This window comes from Oreochromis aureus, linkage group 9, assembly GCF_013358895.1.
Source record: "Oreochromis aureus strain Israel breed Guangdong linkage group 9, ZZ_aureus, whole genome shotgun sequence".
Lineage (NCBI taxonomy): Eukaryota > Metazoa > Chordata > Actinopteri > Cichliformes > Cichlidae > Oreochromis > Oreochromis aureus.
The window spans coordinates 33,024,001-33,048,832 of NC_052950.1; the positions used below are offsets into that span (position 1 = coordinate 33,024,001).

Here is a 24,832-nt window from a genome sequence, read left to right on the forward strand (position 1 = left end):
AATTACGCACACCCACTTTTCAGTTATTTATTTGTAAAAATGTTTGGAATCATGTATGATTTCCGTTCCACTTCTCACATGTACACCACTTTGTATTGGTCTTTCACGTGGAATTCCAATAAAATTGATTCATGTTTGTGGCTGTAATGTGACAAAATGTGGAAAAGTTCAAGGGGGCCGAATACTTTTGCAAGCCACTGTAAATAAAGACATTAGACCTCACTAAGATCAGGATAACTGGTGACCTTAAGGGCATCAATCCAGTATTCCTCTGATGACATGACATGAGCAGTGTTACAATTTATGCAACTGATGAAAGATTTTATGACAAAAAACTAAAGGAGTGTTTTTAAAATAGAATGTCTCGGGAAAATGAAGGTGTGGCAACACACAAATATATATTAGCTAATACATTTCAGCTCGCCTCGACTTTTGTAATAGTCTTCACTCTGGTGTTAGTCTGTCATCAGTCAGCCGACTGCAGCTGGTCCAAAACGCTGCAGCACGGTTACTAACGGGCACACGCAACCGAGACCACATATGTCCCATACTGGCATCCTTACAGTGGCTCCCAGTCAGTTTTTGAATTAATTTTAAGATTTTATTTGTTTTTAAGGTGTTGCATGGGTTTGCATCCTCATACCTTTCTGATTTTTTAAATTGGTACATTCCTGCAAGATCACTGAGGTCTGTGGATCAGATGCTCTTAGCTGTCCACAGTCCAGATTAAACACAGAGGACACCGGGCCTTTGCTGTGACTGCTCCTAAATTATGGAACAAACTGCCCCTTCACATCAGGACCTCCTCAACATTGGACATTTTTAAAACCCTTCTAAAAAATGAATGCGTTTGTACAACTTTTGTCTTACTCAAATCGTATAGAAGTATTGTGTAGTATAGCTGGAGACAGCCTTTATACCGCTGTCTGCTTTGGTCGCAAAGGCATCATGGATCTCTGTGAAGATCCAGCTATTTTTTAGATTCAGTTAAAATCAAGGCACTCGAAAAGATCCTCTGGAAAAGAGTAATATTCTTGGAACAGAGTTTAATACACAGAATTATATGGACAGTAAGAAATTACACACAGAATATAGCGAGAAAGCAAAGTGAAGCAAACCCCATGGTGAAGAGCCTTTAAGCACAAACATAACGAATTTGCAAATGGATAACAAACAGTCATTATAATTCATCACACACTGAAATATCAGACAAATCAACAATACAGCTCTTCCAATTAGTGGCCCATTAATATTATGCTGAACACAGTCCAAAAGATTCAATAAGTCACATCAGTCTCTACTGTCTGTCTACTGTTTACTATCATAGCCAAGTGGCTAACAAAGGTAAACAGCAGTTTTCTCGATCCCTACTAATGAATGTTATCTTGTTTCAGGACAATACCAGGTAAGCAGATGTGTGGTTTTTTTCTGGGATTTCACACAACCCAGGAAAAATTATTGATACATAATAGGCTTGGAGTGACAATATGAATCATAATCAAGCAGCCCGCCCCCTCCCCTTTCAACAGGTTGTGTGTGAGACGTCAGCACAGCAGCAAGCAGGTGCACCGAGGGCCCTCACACTCAGTTTTTACATATATGCTGTTAATGCTGTCATTAAGATTGACACGATTACAATTTTTAACCCATCTGGAGCGCAGAATGCACCAACTTTGGACAAACTGTGTAAAATGCATTGACAGAGACATTTCAGGGATTTTGAGTCATTCTGCGCTCCAGAACGGATTAATTGTGTAACATTTTTTAATCACGTAATCGTGATGTCAGCATTGACGTTAAGTTTGACCCTCAAACCTCAAGAGGATCTTTCTGTCTCTTCAGATTCACTGTGATCCAGTGATGGGAGTGATTTCAGCCCTGAGTGATCACGCTGATGTTTGCACAGAGCAGACAATGAGGTGAATGTTTGGGCACATTGGTAACAGTGAAACAGTTTATTAGTAACGTGGGATCGTTTGTGTTCAGAGTATGAACTGAGATTCCTGAAGCTCTTGTCACACTGGTCACAGCTGTAGTTTCCTTCCATGTGTGCACGTTCAGGGAAAATACGATTACCTGATTGTGAGAAGCTTTTGTCACTGTCTCTGCACTTAAATGGTTTCTCTCCTGTGTGGACTCGTTTGTGTTTTTCAAGGTGACTTGCAGTAATGAAGGATGACCCACACTGATCACAGAGGTGCTTTTTAACCCCACTGTGAATCAGTTCATGGCGTTTTAATCTACTTGATGTGGTGAAGCTTCTCCCACATTCTTTGCAGTATTTCAGTTTGTCTCCAGTGTGTTTACGTTGATGTACTTTTAGAGTGTATTGGTGACTGAAAGTTTTCCCACAAAGGTCACAACGAAAGTCTTTCCCACCACCACAGTGATGACAGGAATGAGAACTGGATCCATCTGTGTCGCTCTGCTTCTAAACAAAGACACAAAGACAGTGTAAGTCAGTCCTTCAACATTTTTATCCTGAACGTCGCCTGAAATAAAGAGCATCTCTGCAGACGTCCAATTACATTTTACTGTTTCAGTTAACACACTCAGTTTACTGGGCTGCAATAACTACAATACTACCACCATAATACTACAGTAATACTAAGATCATAACTGACATGAAAATCTGAATAATCACTCAGAGCTGCTTTTCCATGCAGTAGAATTGCTAACATGCTAACACAGTTTAATGAGCAGAGTTGTTCCAAACAGTCAGGCTAAAATGACAAGATAACAATATAAATACATACCTCACAGTAACTGCACTTGTAGAGTCTCTTTCTGGTGTGGATCTGTTGGTGTCCTCTCAGGTAATGTGGAGATTTAAAAGTCTTCTCACACAGGTCACATTTATAAGGTCGTCCCTCAGTGTGGGTAAACATGTGTTGTTGTAACTTTGCATGTGTTGTAAAATGTCTGCCACACTGATCACAGCAGTACACATCATGTCCAGTGTGAATGCGTAGGTGTCTATTTCGATTCCGTATATGGCTGAAAGTTTTCCCACAGATGTCACAGCTGTATGCCTTAATTCCAGAGTGGGTAACTAGATGCCTCTGTAAGCTACCACTTTGAGCAAAAGCTCTGCCACACTGATCACAGCTGTACGCTTTAACTCCACTGTGGATGAGTTGGTGTTGTTTTAGAGCATCCTTCCAGGAAAAAGTCTTTCCACACAAGTCACAGCTGAACGGTCTCTCTCCAGTGTGGATGACCTGATGTTTTTTTAGATTAGCCTTCCCAGTAAAATCCTTCCCACACTCGTCACAGGTGTATTTTTTCTCTCCCTTTCTTCTGTGAGGTTTGTCGGCCTCCTGAGAGCGCTGACTTCTCGCTCCATGTTGGTCCTGCAGTGACAGAGATACAAACAGAGGCAGTGAGTGAAATGCAGTCGTGGAACAAACTGAACCTTCAAACTCCCTCCATTAACACTAGTTTTAAACCTGATGGTGGAGTGTGGCACCAAACACCTTAAAGGTCTCTTATCACCACCTACTGGTAGTTCTAACACATTACATCCAACCTGGTGTTAAAAATAAGTCTGGCTGCGATATAGATCATAAGCCCCGCCTCCTCCATGTTAGCAGACGGGAGTGGGGTCAGAAATAAATAAAGCAATCTGCTCAGATAATTTTTCAATCATTAACTATAGATTAAAATAGTAAAGCCCAATATTTATGCACTGAAACCAACTACAGCTGTTTGGTAGCTTACATTAAAATAAAGTTTGTTTCAAATATTCTGGTTAAAAGAAACAGTCTGGATGATTCTTAATAAGTTATTGTTCACAGTTACATGTACATTACTCTGTACAGCTTACATGCTCTGAGAGAAATAATTTGAAGCTTTAGTATTTCTTGTCCAATACCCAGGCAAGCGCTGAAACACCAGTTATAATACCTGCGTATGTTGGTGATCACAGTGCAGCAGCAGACTGAACAAGGACCGAAACCTGCTCCATCATATCATTTTTATCAATTTACAAAGCACCAACAACTCAAAACATATTGCAAAATCTGTTAGTATATAAGGCTTTGTCCTTTTCTGATAAACAGCTCATATGTCAGCTGTCAGCAGAGCTGTAGAAAGGAAAATATGTAAGAGAAGAACTTCAGATCCCGAGTGTGTGAGGACAGAGAGGATCAGCTTCATTTCAGATTTGAGGGAAAAACTTTATCTTTCAGTTTGTGATGATTCTGTTCTCTTCGTGATTCCAGGAGCTTCCCTCAGATTCAGACCTCAGCACCACCCAGTGACAGCAGACAAATCATCCAACATGTTCACATGTTAACTGCAAAATTAATTGATTAAACAGTACAAAGGTTAAAGTACCACAAGATGTGCTGTCAGTGAAAGCTGCAGCTCTTTTATTGATACATTTAAAGCAGTGCTGTCAATAGATTAAAAATAATAACCTAATAAATAAACTAATAAATCGCTCAACTTTCTGTATTTAATCGCAATCAATTGATCAATATGCCTGAATGCAATTACACTTTTTGAACTTTATATATCTCCATGAATTTCTGATTTCTTCAATCATAATAAACTCAGTGTAACAGTTACTAGCTTTGTTCAATGTAGGAAAATGTCTGTTTGTAACCTGAGGGTTCTTACTTTTACTCCTTACATTTAAAAAAACAGATGTGTTACTTTTGGAGTTATTTCATCACTGCAGACATCAAACATCAAATCAATATGAACCTAAACAGTAACACATGAAAGGAAATCCTGTTCATGTACGTATCACCAGGGTGTGAAATATAAAAAGAGATGAAAGAGGCAAAACTGTGAGTGGGCCAATGTTTTTCTTCTTTTTGTTTTTGCACAGCACCTGAATGACTGCAGGTGCTCATAAGTTGCAGTAACAATACTTCAGCATAGAGGTGGGCGATATAAGATTTTTTCATATCATATGTTTCTTTCATTTCAGGCGATAACTATATATATCACGATATAAGCCAAATAACTGTATTTGTAAGATTTAAATGTGCCGTTGCTCACGAGTAAAATGTGAAATAATCTGCAGCTTGTTTTGATTTAAATATTTATTTCCCATAATAAGTTCAACAGGGTAGATGTTAGGGCTGCACGATTAATCGTTAGAAAATTGCGATCTCAATTCATACTTATGTGCGATCTCATTTCCAAATGTCAATGGAAAATTGTACTTAGTAGTCAGTATAATCTTTTAATAATATAAGTGAACATCTATGACCTGCCAAAAACACAATACTTAAGGTTGAAGCCAGGTGCTAAAAGACTACTCATCGGAGTGGGAGTATTTTTACTTTTATTTTGTGTTTTTGTAACATGTATATGATATGATTGATTAACCACATAATATTTTCGACTATTGCTGCATACATGGCCGTGAAAAGTGATGATAATGACTCCGACCTGTTGGAACATGAAGACTTTGTGTGATTAATGACGATGTAACAGAAAATGTATAACAAGATGTTACATACTGATATCTCACTTAAAAGTTATACTGACAACAGGAGGGAATGTCAATGGAAAATTGTACTTAGTAGTCAGTATAATCTTTTAATAATATAAGTTTCCATATATGCTTAGAGGTGTATAATCGATTGTGTAGTGATAGGATGTGTGATCTTTAGTAGGCTGTAAAAGGCTTTGTGTGCATTCCAGGGTGTTCTGTCATTTAAACCCACATCCTGGGAGCATGGGAGAGGTCATACCTTGTCTTATTGTTTTATGATAGGATAAACGTATCTATGTCTGTTTTAGTCTAAGTGCCTTTAGTTTAGATGAACTGCTGGACTTCCAGACCAGCAGGTTTAAGGAAGTCATTTATGGGGTCACACTCTGACCCCACACACACATACACACACAAACACACACAATGATGTATAAATAAAGACCAGGGCAGTGGCACGGCGCAAGTCTCAGAGCCCGCACTTCTGTGCGAGTGCTGTGGCTGCCCTTGCTTGCAAGTAAATAACTGCAGTGTGTGTTTCTCCTCTTTGATTCTCAACTGAAGAAGTGTTTTAGAATAAATCTGACACCAAATGATAATGATTTTTTTAAAAAAGACTACGACGATTGTACCGCATTTTGGTACGGGAGGTAATCTGCATGAAAACAAGCGCTCACTCTTCCTGCTCAACAAATGAAAAGGGCGGAGCCTTATACCACGTGATACAGAAGCTGTGCCGTGTGATGCTCAAATTGGCAGGAAAAAAAACAACGGAGAACACGTCAGGGATGATGAGAAAGTGACAGGAGAAAATCCGTCCCTGTCAACCACCCAAACATCAATAACGGGAACCTTATACAGCGCTTCCCTATACACGTCGAACTCCTGCAGGCACAAAGAAATTACGGAGGCTATTACTTATCACCTGACCAAAGATATGGCTCCCATCAACACTGTGCAAAACGAGGGATTTAGAAAAATGATCAACACCCTAGACAAACGCTACGCAGTCCCGCAACTATTTTTCTATTGTTGCACTACCTGCTCTATACACGCAGTGTCGAGCAACGGTGGAGACGGAATTTCAAGCAGTACAACATTTTGCGGCAACGACAAAATGTGAGGCATTTATTGTTTTTATGTTTATTTATTGTTTTTATGTTCAGTCTCAACTGTTACGAAGTTGATGTGCAGTTAATAAGTGCAATAAATATTTATACTGGAAAAGAAAATCGTGAGAGAATCGTGATCTCAACTCTAAGCAAAAAAAATCGTGATTCTCATTTTATGCAAAATCGTGCAGGCATAGTAGATGTACTTAAGGAACATGAGACTTCAGTTTCAGATAAATAAAGGCAAATATTGCAAACTACACAAAACGCAGCCGCTAAAGCGTTTAAGTTCCAAAATAGAACAAACAAAACAGACTAAATTGTCAATTCCACTTAGAAAGAAAATTTTAATTCTAAAAATAAATCTTAGTTCGTTTTACAGAAGAAAAGACAAAATTGACTAACTTTTGTCAATATCAAATAAACTGAGAACTAAAAGGAAATTCTCAATCTCTCCTTGTTGTATAGCTTAGCTTTTCAAACAGTTTTAACAGTGACTTTAGTTTGACAAAAGCCGAATGACGAATCAGCGCTTTCAGTCAGAGATTGAGCATGCACCGCTTTATTGTATTTCCAGACTTGCTTTCGGCACAATTTACAGTGCGCGCTACTCTGTTTTTTGTCAGACTTGAAATAGCCGAAATACCTTCACACTACGGAACTTCTGTGGCCCTTCCGCTCAACAAGCTCTCCGGCATTGGAACCATCATAGGTTTTCTTTTCGGTAACCTTCGCTCACGCTCTCGGTTGATTTTTCTCTAGTCGGCAAACTCATTTCCTTCATTACCCGGGCTGCACGGCTGCAAAAACAAATACACATGTGCGCCTTGGCACTTGTGCTGTACGTAACAAGTCACGTGACGTGACGCTGCGGCTGTGATTGGTTCGGCTCTGCGCTACTTAATTTGGATTGGCTGTTCTTTCTTTTTTTTTTTAAGAGGACAAGAGAGGTGAGGTCTATCGCAATAGTTTAATTTTTCTATCGAGAAAAACTTATTTCACAATACATATCGTTATCGTTCTATCGCCCAGCTCTACTTCAGCATCTAGCTATCCATGCAGAAGACGAGCGAGCATAAATGGAGTAATATTTTTAAGTGGCAGGTAATTTCAAATGCAGCATTTCTATCAGCTCAACAAACATCAGCAAACACACAAACTGTTTGTGTGCAGTTTTGTCTCACAGTGTGTTGCTGGCTAAAGGTCCAGCTGCTGTACATCACATGGAGAGAAAAGAAAGAGAGCTAACTTCACTCAGAGATGGAGAAAGATAAGACACACAGGACAGGAGAGGAAGAAGAGAGGTTAGATTTAAAGGGAAGGACTGCTCAGTGGGATTTGATCAACTGCAGATTAAAGCTTACATGTAAGTCCTCATGTGTTAAAATCAGATATTGGGTCTGTACATGTGACTTTATGTTTTTTCATAAACTAAAAGATGCTGCAAAACAATCTGAGACATATTAACTGGAGTATTAAAAGATTGCATGAAGATCCTCTGCAGGTTAGTGCAGGATAAACAGGTTAGTTTGCTGAACTGTGATGGATTTAAAGTAAAGAACAGTGTGTGACTGGTGCACAGTGACTGTGGTGCTCAAATCAGAGTTAGATTACATCAAGTGTAGCAGAGATTCATTCAAACCTCAATTGAACTGGTCTTAATCAACCAAAGACCCAGGCAAACTTTTAATTCATTTGAAAGCCTGATGCTTAGCCTCGTCCACCCCAGCTGTAAAACTCAGAAACCAGTCTTACTTGTTATCATCTATCGTCCACCTGGGCCTTACACAGAGTTTCTCTCTGATTTCTCAGACTTTTTATCTGATTTAGTGCTCAGCTCAGATAAAATAATTATTGTGGGTGATTTTAACATCCATGCAGATGCTAAAAATGACAGCCTCAACATGGCATTTAATCTGTTATTAGACTCAATTGGCTTCTCTCAAAATGTAAAAGAACCCACCCACCACTTTAATCACACTCTAGATCTTGTTTTAACATATGGCACAGAAACTGAACATTTAACAGTGTTTCCTGAAAACCCTCTGCTGTCTGATCATTTCCTGATAACATTTACATTTACAATAATTGATTACACAGCAGTGGAGAGTAGACTTTATCAAAGTAGATGTCTTTCTGAAAGTGCTGTAACTAAGTTTAAGAATATAATCCACCCACTGTTATCATCTTCAATGCCCTGTACCAACATAGAGCAGAGCAGCTATCTGAACGCTACTCCAACAGAGGTCGATTATCTTGTTAATAATTTTACCTCCTCACTACGTACGACTCTGGATACTGTAGCTCCTGGGAAAACTAAGGCCTCAAATCAGTACCTGACTCCGTGGTATAATTCTCAAACACGTAGGCTAAAGCAGATAACTCGTAAGCTGGACAGGAAATGGCGTGCCACAAATTTAGAGGATCATCATTAAGCCTGGAGAAATAGTTTGCTGCTTTATAAGAAAGCCCTCCGCAAAGCCAGAACATCTTACTATTCGTCACTGATTGAAGAAAATAAGAACAACCCCAGGTTTCTCTTCAGCACTGTAGCCAGGCTGACAAACAGTCAGAGCTCTACTGAGCCAACAATCCCTTTAACGTTAACTAGTAATGACTTCATGAACTTCTTCACAAAGAAAATTCTTATCATTAGAGAAAAAAATTACCAATAATCATCCCACAGATGTAATATCATCTACAGCTACTCTTAGTACCACTGATATTCAATTAGACTCTTTTTCTCCAATTGATCTTTCTAAGTTAACTTCAATAATTAATTCCTCCAAACCATCAACGTGTCTTTTAGACCCCATTCCTACAAAACTGCTCAAAGAAGTCCTGCCATTAATTCATTCTTCAATCTTAAGTATGATCAACCTATCTCTAATAATCGGCTATGTACCACAGGCCTTCAAGGTGGCTGTAGTTAAACCTTTACTTAAAAAGCCATCTCTAGACCCAGCAGTCTTAGCTAATTATAGGCCAATCTCCAACCTTCCTTTCATATCAAAAATCCTTGAAAGAGTAGTTGTCAAACAGCTAACAGATCATCTGCAGAGGAATGGCTTATTTGAAGAGTTTCAGTCAGGTTTCAGAGCTAATCACAGCACAGAAACAGCTTTAGTGAAGGTTACAAATGATCTTCTTATGGCCTCTGACAGTGGACTCATCTCTGTGCTTGTCCTGCTAGACCTCAGTGCTGCGTTCGATACGGTTGACCATAATATCCTATTAGAGCGATTAGAACATGCTGTAGGTGTTACAGGTACTGCACTGCAGTGGTTTGTATCATATCTATCTAATAGACTCCAATTTGTTCAAGTAAATGGAGAGTCCTCTTCACACACTAAGGTCAATTATGGTGTTCCACAGGGTTCAGTGCTAGGACCAATTCTGTTTACATTATACATGCTTCCCCTAGGCAGCATCATTAGAAGACATAGCATAAATTTTCACTGCTATGCAGATGACACACAGCTCTATCTATCCATGAAGCCAGATAACACACACCAATCAGCTAAACTGCAGGAATGTATTAAAGACATAAAGACCTGGGTGGCCGCTAACTTTCTGCTTCTTAATTCAGATAAAACTGAGGTTATTTTACTCGGCCCTGAAAATCTTAGAAATATGTTATCTAAGCAGATTCTTACTCTGGATGGCATTACCTTGGCCTCCAGTAACACTGTGAGGAACCTTGGAGTCATTTTTGACCAGGACAAAGACTGTCATCAGGTGGCCGTCTGAACGCTGGACACTCGGAGACCTGTGTCTCTGAGTGGGATACCAGAGATCACATTAACACGTGTATCTCTGTATTAACAAACATCCCAGTTTGGCCCAGTTTATTTTTCTTATCATTGTTGTGAGGAGACCATAAATAGCATTTGCATTTTCTTTTGTACAGTTCATTTGCTGTTCTCCAAAAGTTGAAAAAAATTGGCGCTGTTTAAGTAACACTGAATTGAATGAAAATTGAATAAATAACACTACTACTACTACTAATAATAATAATAATCACAATAATAATAATAATAATAATAATAATACTAAAGAATAATAATTGCTTTTGACTTCTTAATGTTTGTAAATATAATTTAAAAATACATACTACAGTATAATATACAACACAGTATGGCTGCCACAAACGATTATTTTGATAGTCGACTAGTCAACGATTATTTTTGCGATTAGTCGACTAATCAGAGCATGCATCCATTGGACGTAAAACGCACCAGCATGCATCTGCTCTTATATAACTATCATTAGCTTATAGCTTTAAGTGTTTAAGGTATGTGCTAACTAAAAATACAGACAAGATGATAGTTTATTAAATTTTAATGAAATTTGCAGATTGTTTTGGTGAAGTTTAATAAACTCCTTGCTATCTAAAATATAACAGGACACTGGAGTATATTCTCGAGCATCTCACACTTCTGAGAATCAGGTGTCTGCTTGAAGTTTATTCAGCTGTGTAAAAACTATAACTTTAATGTCAGCCAAACCAATTTACTCAGGAACAAATACTAAAAGAAAGCCAAACAATAACATGTTTAAGTTATCTAAGTGACTTACGTATGTTTAACCTGAGTAGCGATAGACTGCGGTGGGTTTGAAAACGATTTGCCGGGAGTCCGGTGTTTTCACGGGCTCTAGTGAGCCTTGCCCCCGGCTAGCTATCGAGCTAGTGGGTAACAGACGTCTCCCCAAACGTCGGAGCGCTTTTGAAAATATGTGGTGTCTTGATAAACTGAGCGGATATTTGAGGTTTACACAGCTACATTCGCGCCTGAAAATATGTTAAACGTTTATTTTGTGACCCAGAAAGAATAATAAGAGTAGTATTAAAACTAACTAGCTGCCGCCATTGTTGCAAACTGAGCAGGGCCGCGCTATGAATTCTGGGAGAGAGCTACTTCTTCTTTGGGGTTTAACGACAGCTGGCATCCTTGTACATGCAGTGCTGCCATCTTCTGTTTCAGTCCGTTATTACACTCTTAAATACTACAACTTATTCCTGCGTCTTTTGGGATCTTACAAAGCTTCAAACGACGCGTCGACTATTAAATCAGTCGTCGACGTAATCGTGACTAGTCGACTAATCGTGGCAGCCCTACAACACAGTCATATAAAAGGTTAGAAGTATGAGAGTTTTAGACGTGACTGATTATTTGGTGAAACTGTGATATTTTCCTCACCTTCTGTGTTGAGCTCATTGTTTCCTCTGTAGTGACTCAGCTGAGTCCAGATGGCTGAAAATGTTCCTCTGCTGCTCCGTCAGACTCTTCTCCTCCTGCTGATCAGCTGGGACACAAAACAGATCTTTGTTAGGCTCCACACTGCACTGAAGAGTCAAAGTGTCTCATATGTTCATCTGACAACACAAAGTACAAATTTCACTCTGATTGCTTGTAGAAATCTTGTGAGACGTGTTGTGCTGCAAAGTGAGGGAACTCTCTCACTCACTTATACTTCAGGAGGAACTTTGTGACATTGGCTCTAATATTCTAAGCAGCCCTTTACTATGACAGGGCCAGAAAGTCCTGTTTGAAGGTTTGGGAGAAGGACCATGTTAAAGGTGGATTGGGGTTTATACACTTTGTTATGATACAGGTAAGGCTGTAAGAGCCTGAGAAGGTGTCCTGAATGAAGCTCTAAAACCAGTTTTCAGCTAACGACTCTGCTTCAGTCTGGAAAACAGCAACTACAAGTTTAAAGACTCCATCAACAATTCACACCCAGCCAACAGTCTGAACAGCTCCTCCTGTGGTTTCCACAAACAGGGACAGACCTGTTACTCCCCCACCCCACACTTTCCACACCTTCAGCCCCCCAGTCCCACCACCTCCACCATTCCCCAAAGTTTGATTCTGTTCGTCTGGACGTAGCTTTTGCAGTAGGAGAAACGTTTCGTCAATCATCCAAGTGACTTCTTCAGTCTCAGCTGACTGCAGCTTAACCCAATCTTCAAAAGTGCATTTGCATAATGACTGAAACGAGCACCACTGAAGGAACAATGGGCTGGGAGGTCAGTTATTGAGCATTAATATGCAAATTCTCATGACCATTGATCAACAACCACTGATCAAAGCTCATTGATCAAATGCTGTGATTGCAGCGACTCCCCAACTCTCTGTGAACGGTACTCATGGCCATTGATCAGCAGTCTTTGATTAATGAGCTTTGATCAGTGGTTTCAGTGCTTTCCTTCCTGCTTTGACTGCAGCTGTGTTTGACACAGGAAGACATTATTACATTCTTCACACTCTCCTGCACATTAACCAGCACAATATATTTTTATTCTCTGTGCTTTCAAATATGAACACTGTTTACTTTCATCTCTGTTTCATTAGTTTTTGTTAACATCTTCCTGTGCATCACCTTACTTCAGACAGACTCATTAAAATGAGACTTTGTAGGAGTTCACTTCCTCTCATGTGTTCATCCACAGCAGCTGGACAATAAAGTTTATTGTGACCCTGATACTGCAGCAGATCGCTCTCATCCATTTCCTGTTATCACTTCAAATAGAAATGAGGCTGTAGAGGTTTGGTGCAGGCAGAAAAACAGCTGCAGGGACAATGAAAAGACTTTTCTGCTCCAACTTTCTGCCAGCAAACGCTCAACTTCTCCCAGCATGCTGAGCTAATGATTAGTTGGTGTTTTTCTCCAAACACTCTCTCACTCTTCTCTCAACGTGTTCACAATAAACTGTGGACAGACACCGAGGAGAGCAGCAGAAGACCTCATTCAGGAGCTAAACTCAACATGAACTGAACTCACAGTAAAGTTAGCTCGGTGCTTACCTTTAGATGAGCCCACAAACCGAGAGAAACTCCGTGATGAAGCTGGAACTCTTTCCAAACACAGGAAACAGATCAGGGAGCAGAGACCCACGTGGTTCACGCTGATCTCAGCTACGATCCAGGAGACAAGGGGCGTTTATCAATATGCGTACTTGTGCGTACTTGCGTTCTCGTGTACTCGTGATACGTCATCAGTCGGAGACCAAGTACTGTTCCAATTCGAAGTACGCATCACGCCGAGAACGCGAAAAAGTCCCGGATGTGTTCTCGATCCGCCCATTTTATCGAGCATGCATCGGTGTAGACTTGGGACAGCTATATATCCCAGAATGCATTGCGTCCAAAACTCAACAGCGGACTCCCGGCACATCGCCCCCCCCGCTCGCGGTCTTCTCACTACTCAGGTTAAAGAAACTCCAGCAGCTGTCTATAGTATTGAGTGTCCACTAGAATAGAAATAAAAGCGTTCTAACATCTCACCTGCTTGTTTTTATTAAGGTATGTACACGTATGTACATGTACACTATTTTTATTAATAGAGGTTTCACTACTGAGGTTAAAAATGATATATAAGTCACGTAGATCACTTCTAAATGTTAATGTTTGGTTTATTTCAGTGTGTTATTTGTTCCTGAGTAAACCGGTTTGGCTGTGATTAAAGGTAAGCTTCATAACATGTTACTTACAGTTACATTAAGAGGGGACGGCAGTAAAAACTCCGGACCTGTGACATCATCACGTACGCTGGTGTTCCGACTGTACAAATCACGAGTCCGTGCTCGCGTACTTGAGAATTGAGAAACGGCCAACGAGTCCGTGCTCGCGTTCTCGGCGAGTACGTACTCACCGAGAACGCGAGTACGTACTCGCGTACTTGGGCATTGATAAACGGCCCTCCTCTCGTGGAGCGTCGTCACTTTGTCCCGCCTCCTCCTTCTTCCTGGAAATTGTATTTGTGGTTGTCAAACAACAAAATGGTGCATTACCGCCACCAACTGGTGTGGAGTGTGAACTGGAACGTCGACCAGCAACAATTTACTCTCTTTTAAAAACTGGAATAAGGCCTGATAACTTTCACTTCTTCAGTCCTTTTGCAGTAAATCAATAAGATCCAGTTTCATTTTTATGTTACTGAGGTTTTGGATCAGTTACCTTCTCACAGTGTAATATAACATGTTCTATAGTTTCCTCTTCTCTTTGTTGAATGCTTTGAATGGAGGTTATAATCCACCATCACTGAACTGAAATTAAACTGTTAATAGGAGGTCATTTTTTCTTAGTGGTTATTGTCATGGTCCTGTGTCGTTAGTTTTGTGTTTAATATTGGTATCATCTTATGTTTCGGGTTAATTCTTCTTTTCTTTCTTCTTGTTCTCTTGTTCTTAGGGTTTATGTGTTTAGTGTTTTCTATATCTACCCATGTCACCCCCCCCGCTCTGTTCAGGTCCCTGAGTTTGTGTTTTTGAATTTTTCTGTTTTACTGTGAAGGTCTGTGTTCAGCTGTACATCCCTCCTGTGTGTCTTTCCTGATTACCTTGTGTATTTATAGTGTGTCTATCTCTGCTTGTCGTTGTTTCGTCTGTGTATCGCTGTGTCTCTAACCCCAACATTCTCCGTGTGGTTTTCCCATGTTCGTATGATTTCAGGTTTGTTTACTACTTTTCCCCAGTTTAAGTTACGTTTCAGTTTTGTCCTCGTGTTTGTTGTTTTCCCCTCCTGCACTAAAACTTACTCGCATCCCTGCGTTGATCTGCATCTTGGGTCATTTTGATTTTATTTTTTATTAATGCATGTATGTATTTCCTTTTATATATAGCAGTTATTTACAATGGGAGTTTCCAAGGTGTGCTATTGCAAGGTAAATGTCATTTAGAGATTTGTAAACATATTCTAATAATATCTTATCTTTTAACAGGAGTGACTAGTTTTAAAAAAGGGATTCTTTATGTCTGTGTAATATTACTTTAGTCTCTGCTACTCTGTTATTTCTCTCCATACTCAACCTTGTTTCTGTTTTTCCCCTATAACACACAGTTATACATCACATATTATAAATCTGACTTTGATAAATATTTAGATCTTCACACATTTGAGGGTCCAAGTGTAAGCTGACTGAAGTGTTGGGTTTTATCCCTACAACATCCATAAGTTTCACTGTTGTGTATGAGCAGAAACCAAAAACCAAAAACAACATGATATATGCATTACTGTCTTCAGCCTCTAGGCGGCATTGTTGTTCAGGAAGTACATTCTCCTCTGACAAGCTGCTAAAAGCACTTCTCTAACCAAAGACTGTAAACGGAACGTAAAAGTTTATGAACTGTAAAACAGAATAGATACACTGAACCCACAGTGGTATTAAACATACAGCACTGACAGTGATGACAGACAACATTACAGGTCAGCTAAGGTCAGTTTCAAAAACAATAATAAAACAATAACGCTATCAGGATAACTGGTGACATAAATCCAGTATGCCTCTGATGACTGGACATGAGAATTAATACAATTTATAAACTAATGAAAGATTTTATTATTAAAAACTTAAGGAGTGTTTTTAAAATAAAATCTTTGTGGGAAATGAAGGTGTTGCAACAAAAATAAATATATATTGGCAATAACTCAAGCTGTTCAAAGTTGGAAGGAAGCATGATCTCTGGGTGAAGACTGTAGTAACAGGAAGTGGATGAGAAACAATGATGGTTTAATGAGCACTGAATAACAGAGGATCTGTATGTCTTCCATACAGTTACTGGATGAAATGTTTCTACAGCACATTTTAAAGAACCTAATGGCACTGATGACTTTAAATGATCAAATTAAATGGTGCATCAGTGACTTTTAGATTATAAGTTTTATTTTCACATTTAATTAATCTATATGGTTTTCTATATGGGGTGCTCGCGGTTCAAGAGTTGGCAGTTTCTCTTGTAATCGGAAGGTTGCCGTCTCGGTCGTTGTGTCTTTGGCAAAGACACTTCACCTACTGCCTACTGGTGATGGCCAGAGGGACCGATGGCGCAATATGGCAGCCTCACCACTGTCAGTCTGCCCCAGGGCAGCTGTGGCTACAAGTGTAGCTGCCTCCACCAGTGTGTGAATGAATAGTGGAATCGTAAAGCGCTATCGGGGCCTTGAAAAGCGCTATATAAATGCAATCCATTATTATTAAGAAAGATTTGTCTCCTTAAAGCTGATTATATTGTATATGAAGTCTGAGTCTGAAAAGTAATAAACTGTAAAAAGTATACAGTGATAAAACAAAATGTACAAACATGTTTAACCAACCTCATTAAACTTAGTACTGAGCTCGATCATAGAGTCATGTTTATGTAAGTCCTGGACAGTGTTGGGTAACTTACTTTAAAAAAGTAATTAATTACTATCAATATTGATCAATATTGTATTCATTTGTATTTTGAGGCGCAAACCTTATCATTTGAGGGATGCAGTGGAGAAAAAGATCAATGAACTAATCGACATGGACATTATAGAACGTGTACAAGGACCTACACCTTGGGTAAATCCTGTAGTGGTACTCCCAAAGAAATGTGACAAAGATATCAGAATGTGCTTAGACATGAGAAAAGCAAATGAGGCAATAATCAGGGAAAGATACCCCATACCCACTGTGGATGAAATCTTGCAAGGACTAAACGGCTCTGCAATCTTCACCAAACTCGATCTCAAGTGGGGATACCATCAGCTAGAGCTTACCCTGGAGTCAAGAGAGATAACTGTCAGGGTTCCTGGGTCGTTGGCCCAGTGATTTCAGTTTGTTCGTGTTTAGTTTATTTTCTACGTGCTCGAGTTTATCTGTGCCACCCTACTGTCTCTGTGCATTATTAGAACATAATGCGTCATTAGTCAGATTATGTTCAGCCCTGTACTCACCTGTTTCCAATTATCGTCATCACTCAGCCTGTGTATTTAAGTTCCTTAGTCTCACCAGTTCATTGTCGCGTCATTGATGTTGTCACTGCTGTTGTCACTGCTGTCCATTCCATGTGTTTGGTTTTCAGTTCAGATCAGTCAGCCAATCTTTCAGTTCAGTTATTCAGTCAGTCAGGCATCTCCTGTTCCTGTCATTTGTCCCTCACAATAAACACCCTGAACCTTCACCGTGAGTCCTGCGTTTGAGTCCTCTACTCCACATCCACTCAGCAACTCCTGACAATAACTACATTTGCAGTGCACAACGGACTATACCGATACAAAAGGTTAATATTTGGAGTCTCATCAGCTAGTGAGCAATATCAGCATGAGATCGCCAATGCACTAGCTGGCATTGAAGGAGTTGAGAACATTTCAGATGATGTAATCATACACACGCCAGACCAGGAAACCCATGATAAGCGCCTGCATGCGGTGATGAAGAGACTCTCTGACTGTGACCTGACGCTAAACTCAGAGAAGTGTCAGTTCAACATGGACAGACTTGTGTTCATGGGAATACTGCTGACGCAGAAAGGCATTGGCCCAACTAAAGAAGAGTGAGAGCTGTGGTGGAAGCCCGAGAACCGAAGAATGCTACTGAGGTGAGAAGCTTTCTTGGACTGGTAGGCTTCAGTAGCAGGTTCATACCACAGTTTGCTGCACTCTCTGAACCACTTAGACGTTTAACTCGAAAATAAACTATGTTTACATTCAGGCCAGAGCAAAAGCAAGCATTTGAAAGACTAAAGACTGAGTTAGCCAGAGCAGGTACCCTAGCCTATTTTGACAAAGAAGCCCCAACCACAGTCATAGCAGATGCAAGCCCTGTAGGACTTGGGTGCAGTGCTAATACAAATACAGAACGGAGAAGAGGTACCAGTGTGCTACGTAAGTCGGAGTTTAACAGACTGTGAGCGAAGATATTCTAAAACAGAAAGAGAGGCCCTAGCACTGGTATGGGCATGTGAGAGACTACATCCATATGTGTATGGCAGGAAATTTGACCTCATCACAGACCACAAGCCATTAGAGGTCATATACAGCCAGAGATCTAAACCTTGTGCACGCATAGAAAGATGGGTTCATAGACTGCAACCATATGACTTTAAAGTAGTGCACATTGCGGGAAAACAAAACATTGCGGATTCACTGTCAAGACTGCTGTCTGACACCACGTCAAAAGAGATACATAAGCATGAATCTGAAGAATATGTGAGATTTGTTGCAGTTAATGCTACTCCAAAAGCACTCACAACAAGAGAGGTTGAAGAAGCCTCTGCTACAGACTCAGAATTAACAGAAGTGCGAAGAGCTATTGAAAATGAACACTTGCAAAACATATGCACCCATTGCAAATGAACTGTGTGTCATCGGCTACATAGTTTTGCGGGTAACTCGCATTGTATTGCCAGAAAACCAGAGCTCAAGCCCTGTCACTAGCTCATGAAGGACATTTAGGAATCATTGGAACTAAACAGCATCTCAGAACAAAAGTTTGGTGGCCAGGGATGGACAAAGCTGCAGAAAAATTTTGTAAAGCTTGTCACAGATGTCAAATAGTAGCCAGACCAGATCTACCTGAACCACTGAGAAACACAATTTTACCAGATGGACCATGGCGAGATGTGGCGGTAGACTTACTGGGACCGCTACCTTCGAACCACTCAATACTTGTACTGTCGGTACTATGAATATGATGTAATGACAACTGTTGAAAAAGTCATTGACTCTATTGACTGTATATTTAGCAGACATGGGCTACCAGTTACCATCAAATCTGATAACGGCCCACAGTTCAAATCTGAGTTGTTCAGAGAATATTGTGAAACTAATGGAATCAAACATATAAGAACTACACCAAAAATGGAATCAAGCAAATGGAGAAGTGAAACGTCAAAATGCATCATTGATGAAAAGAATCAGGATCGCACAAGCCGAAGGACTTGACTGGGAGCGAGAGCTAAGAAAATATGTGGCAGTTTATCGCAGCATTGAACATCCAACCACGGGCAAAAGTCCAGCGTAACTCCTGTTCAACTGCAAAATGAGAGGAAAGTTACCGAACATCAGTGAGGTAAAAACAACGGAGCTGGACGTGCGTGACAGAGAACAGAAAGGAAAATCAAAGATTTCTGCTGATGAACGAAGGGGAGCTGAGTATTCGAAAGTTGACACGGGAGACACAGTGCTGGTTAAACAAGACAAAGTGGACAAGTTTACAACACCATTCAACGCAACACCGTTGTAAGCAGAACTGGAAACCAAGTCATTATTGAATCACCAACAGGAGCTCACTATCACCGGAATACGACACATGTGAAGAAATACGAGACACGTGAAACCAGAGAAGGACACTACGAACAAAAAGCAATACCTGAAAGGGAGGAAAGTGAAACGCCCACAAAGACTGACACCTTCACTCCAACATTTCATCCAGTAACTGTATGGAAGACATACAGATCCTCTGTTATTCAGTGCTCATTAAACCATCATTGTTTCTCATCCACTTCCTGTTACTACAGTCTTCACCCAGAGATCATGCTTCCTTCCAACTTTGAACAACTTGAGTTATTGCCAATATATATTTATTTATTTTTGTTGCAACACCTTCATTTCCCACAAAGATTTTATTTTAAAAACACTCCTTAAGTTTTTAATAATAAAATCTTTCATTAGTTTATAAATTGTATTAATTCTCATGTCCAGTCATCAGAGGCATACTGGATTTATGTCACCAGTTATCCTGATAGCGTTATTGTTTTATTATTGTTTTTGAAACTGACCTTAGCTGACCTGTAATGTTGTCTGTCATCACTGTCAGTGCTGTATGTTTAATACCACTGTGGGTTCAGTGTATCTATTCTGTTTTACAGTTCATAAACTTTTACGTTCCGTTTACAGTCTTTGGTTAGAGAAGTGCTTTTAGCAGCTTGTCAGAGGAGAATGTACTTCCTGAACAACAATGCCGCCTAGAGGCTGAAGACAGTAATGCATATATCATGTTGTTTTTGGTTTTAGGTTTCTGCTCATACACAACAGTGAAACTTATGGATGTTGTAGGGATAAAACCCAACACTTCAGTCAGCTTACACTTGGACCCTCAAATGTGTGAAGATCTAAATATTTATCAAAGTCAGATTTATAATATGTGATGTATAACTGTGTGTTATAGGGGAAAAACAGAAACAAGGTTGAGTATGGAGAGAAATAACAGAGTAGCAGAGACTAAAGTAATATTACACAGACATAAAGAATCCCTTTTTTAAAACTAGTCACTCCTGTTAAAAGATAAGATATTATTAGAATATGTTTACAAATCTCTAAATGACATTTACCTTGCAATAGCACACCTTGGAAACTCCCATTGTAAATAACTGCTATATATAAAAGGAAATACATACATAACCGCTAAGAAAATCTCATCTAATCAAACTCAGCCTGCACAGTAAAATACACTCAAATTGATCAAAAACTGAACTGATGACTTCCTACTTAGAGATTCATTTCAGTTCAGTGATGGTGGATTATAACCTCCATTCAAATCATTCAACAAAGAGAAAAGAAAACTATAGAACATGTTATATTACACTGTGAGAAGGTAACTGATCCAAAACCTCAGTGACATAAAAATGAAACTGGATCTTATTGATTTACTGCAAAAGGACTGAAGAAGTGAACGTGATCAGGCCTTATTCCAGTTTTTAAAAGAGAGAAAATTGTTTGGAAGAATTTGAGGGTCGATGTTCCAGTTCACACTCCACACCAGTTGGTGGCGGCAATGCATCATTTTGTTGTTTGACAACCGCCAATAAATGATGTAAAGAAGAAGAAGAAGGGGGCGGAGCAAAGTAAGAAAACATGCCACAGCTCCCCAAAAATGAAGCCAAAACGTCTCTATCGCCCCCTGGTGTCTGGCTGCAGTATAGGTCATAAACCCCGCCTCCTCCATGTTAGCGGATGGGACTGGGGTCAGACTAAAATAAATTTATTCTCCTTAGATAATTTTTTTCCAAATATTCTTTCTTTTGTTATCAATAGTTCTCATCATGCTGATTGATGTCCAAGGGGTCTCCTTTCCCACAAGTTTGATTCTAATTCCTACCGCGGTGATGTTAAATTGGGGTGAAACGTCATCATAGCAGCTTTGACTGGCAGCTGCAGTCACGGAGAAACTTGCGTATCTCTGTTCGGGAATAGCAGATAGAGCGTAGGCTCTGAGAGGCGGGCCAGCGTTTACGCTACGAAAACACGACCGCCTGTTTTAACCTGACAGCCTGAGGTGTTCTTCAGTAAACTGGACTACCCGACAGAAGGACCCGAGGACACGCTGCACTTTTTCGGTAAGTTAATCGTGTTTGTAAGCTAATCCGTAACTACTTTATTTTTATTTATTTTTTTTAATTTATTTTTTTAATTGTACAAGTTAACAAATACAGCGCATATCTTACAAATCAAAAAGAAATGTAAAAGTATAAGTGGTTAAGAACAAAGCAGCCATCGAACAGAGAACAAAAGAAAGGAACAGTATAGGTCAGAGATAATATAAAGCAGCATACAATTACATTAAATGACCTTCCTTATAAAGTAAGATACAAAATAAAATAAAAAAAGGAAAGTAATAATAACAAAAAAAGAAAAAGAAAAGTACGCACATACAGTCTAGCTACATTAGTTGAAAAGCAGCATCAAAAATTCAAGTAAGGTGTGAGCTTTATTTAAATTACACTTGTCTAATGAAGCCTTCAATAAAAAGACTTCATTTTTAAAAGCAGCAAAGATCGGAGTAATTTTCAAGAAGCGACATTTATGAATTCCCATCTGTGTGTGTAAGTACCAATTGTTCCATCATTGTAAATTTTATGGATGAGATCTTTAACCATCTTAACATACCCATCATCAATTAACAGATCTGCATTAAATTTCCAGTAATCTTTTTTAAATTGTGTTTTATTTTCAGGGTTAAGTTTAAGAGTAATAATACTGTGATCTGTCAACGGGGCTGCTGAGATGGAAACATGTGAAACATATCTATATAGTACAGATGAGCCCAACCACAGATCTAATCTGGACATATTATTACCATTTGGTTTAATCCAAGAGAATTGAGTAACTCCAGGGTTTTTCTCTCTCCATATGTCACTTAAATTGTTTGAATCAATGAACTTTGTTAGAGTTAGATTCCACTGATTAATACCGTATCTAGGAGGGTTTCTATCCTGCCATTCATTTGGAACAAGATTAAAGTCACCGCCTAGTAATACATGGTCTGTGTGGTATAAAAGTTTATACTCGGAAGGGATATCTGTTATTTTTTCCAGCATGAGCTTATTTAGAGTTACAGAAGAGTACCCATAAACATTTACTAGAATCACAAATGAACCATCAATATTCAATACAACTGCCAGCCAGTGTCCTGAAACATCAGCCTGAAAAGTCACGACCTTCCCTGGACATCGGTAGAAACAGAGAGCTACTCCAGCAGAGTGGTTGGATCCGTGGCTGAAGAGGATTTTTTCACCCCACTGATTTGACCAGAAGGTGGCATCAGCGTCACTTGAATGAGTTTCTTGTAGTAAGGCACAATTCGCTTTTAGCCCTTTGATAAACATAAACATTGCTTTTCTTTTAACATTATCCCTGAGACCTCTAACATTCAATGACACAAAGGATAAACACGTGCGTAGCATTAAAAATAAACAAAAAAAGAGATCAAAATATTAATAATATCAAACTTGACTATATACAAAAAAGAGAAATTTTAGTTTACTTTCCTGTTTAGGGAAAGGTGAAAGAAGAGCGGTGCCGGCACCTCCCATCCCATTCAAAACTGTCAAGCGTCCCTCTTTAAGTAGAGTTCAGAGAACAAGTAAAAGTGAACAGCTTTCAGCCATCCGCCAGAACGCGACGGCCGTTAATATAACCGACAGCTCCTCTGTAGTAAGCCTTCTCCCCCGCATTTCTGGCTTGTAAAATTTTCGGCCAAACTTTCTCCCTTTCCAGACGATCCTCCTTCGTCAAGTCCTCGGCAAAACGGATTTTTTCCCTCTCACAAATCTAAGCATTTTTGGACTTCTTCCATATTCCATCTTGGTGTAGGCGCTTTGTGAACTGAATTATGACTTGGCGATTTCTGCCCTCTTCTTTTCTTCCAATCCGATGCACAGTGTCGACGATGTACTCCATATTATCAGACCATTCTGGGGCTATCTTGGCGAGAATTTTGATCACCTCTTTTCTGATATCTTCGCCCATGCCTTCTTTCATTCCTTTAATCCTTAGATTCCACCTTCATGAATACCGGTCTCGTTCTCTTGCCTTTTCTTTGAGATCGTCAACTTCTCTCCGTAAGGTTGAGGCTTCCTTCTCCAAACCCGCAATTTTATCTTTACAATCACGGACTTCAGCTGCATTGAACTCAATGGACTCAGCAAGACTGGCAATCAACGAGGCATTCTCCGATAGTTTGTTGTTAATGTCCGTCATTTTGTCATCTTGTTTATCAAATCTCACGTGGAGAGCTTGAATAGCTGCCAGAATGTCGCTCGCTGTGGGACTGGGTCTAGCAATCTTTCTCGGATGGTCACCTTTAGACGGAGTCGAGAGAAGCAACTCATTCATTTCCTCCAAATTTCTTTTTTCCCCTCGCCACTTTCAAGCTCCATGTCTGAAAGGCAGTAGTCGTGGTCATCCGCAGCTGAAGCCAAATCTTGTATCTTATCATTCTGGGAAGACTTGGTTTCCCTTTTGTCCTTCTTCTGTTCTTTTGGCATCTTTGTGAAGTCAGCGTAAGATTTTTGAGGGAACAAAGCGTCAAAAAAGGAGGGATAAAAGGTACCTTGCACCAGAGCTAAGTTAAGGACAGCCGCTTAGTTCGCCATCTTGCCGCGGACCCCTCATTCAAATATATTGAATGTCGCAATGCTGGCAAAGAGAGGAAGTCCTAATCCGTAACTACTGTCCTTAGCTAGGTCCTGAGACCCAGCTAGCTAAGATGAGCACTCGGCTATCGGGGTTCGTTCAGCTAATCAGTGCAGGTGAATGAACTTACTAAAGAAATCAAGGGAAACGTTCCGGGCTAATCAGTCACTAATTACTGTTACTGTACTTTTATTACAAGTATTATACTGTAAAAGCAACAGGCTGCACGCTGATTCAGCTCCTGTGCAGAACTGAATATCAAATATATGCAAACAACAGCATGTTTTCAGTCTCTTGCCACATCTGTAAAGACAGTAACATCTTTTTTAAAAGCTTGTACTTCAGTAACTCCTCATTAATCAGGAACTATGGATTAAAGTACTGTAGTGTACTGTAATACTGAAAAAATGTAAGAGAAGAACTTCAGATCCTGAGTGTGTGAGGACAGAAGAATCAGCTTTATTTCAATTTTGAGGGATAAAATTTATATTTGAGTTTGATGGTTCTGTTCTCTTTGTGATTACAGGCGCTGCCCTCAGATTCAGACCTCAGCACCACCCAGTGACAGCAGACAGATCATCCAACATGTTCACTGCAAAATGAACTGA

General features: G+C 39.7%; 1 protein-coding gene across 1 annotated transcript; it reads right to left on the minus strand.

The window, feature by feature from the left end:
- Window positions 1-1,029: 1,029 nt before the first annotated feature.
- LOC120441685 (zinc finger protein 431-like) lies at window positions 1,030-11,783 on the minus strand. The gene is made up of 3 exons (XM_039616937.1): window positions 11,763-11,783; window positions 2,757-3,353; window positions 1,030-2,431 (listed from the first exon to the last, which is right to left on the minus strand). Exons 1-3 carry the CDS (start codon window positions 11,778-11,780, stop codon window positions 1,817-1,819), a joined length of 1,230 nt encoding a protein of 409 aa, XP_039472871.1. The 5' UTR covers window positions 11,781-11,783; the 3' UTR covers window positions 1,030-1,816.
- Window positions 11,784-24,832: the final 13,049 nt, after the last annotated feature.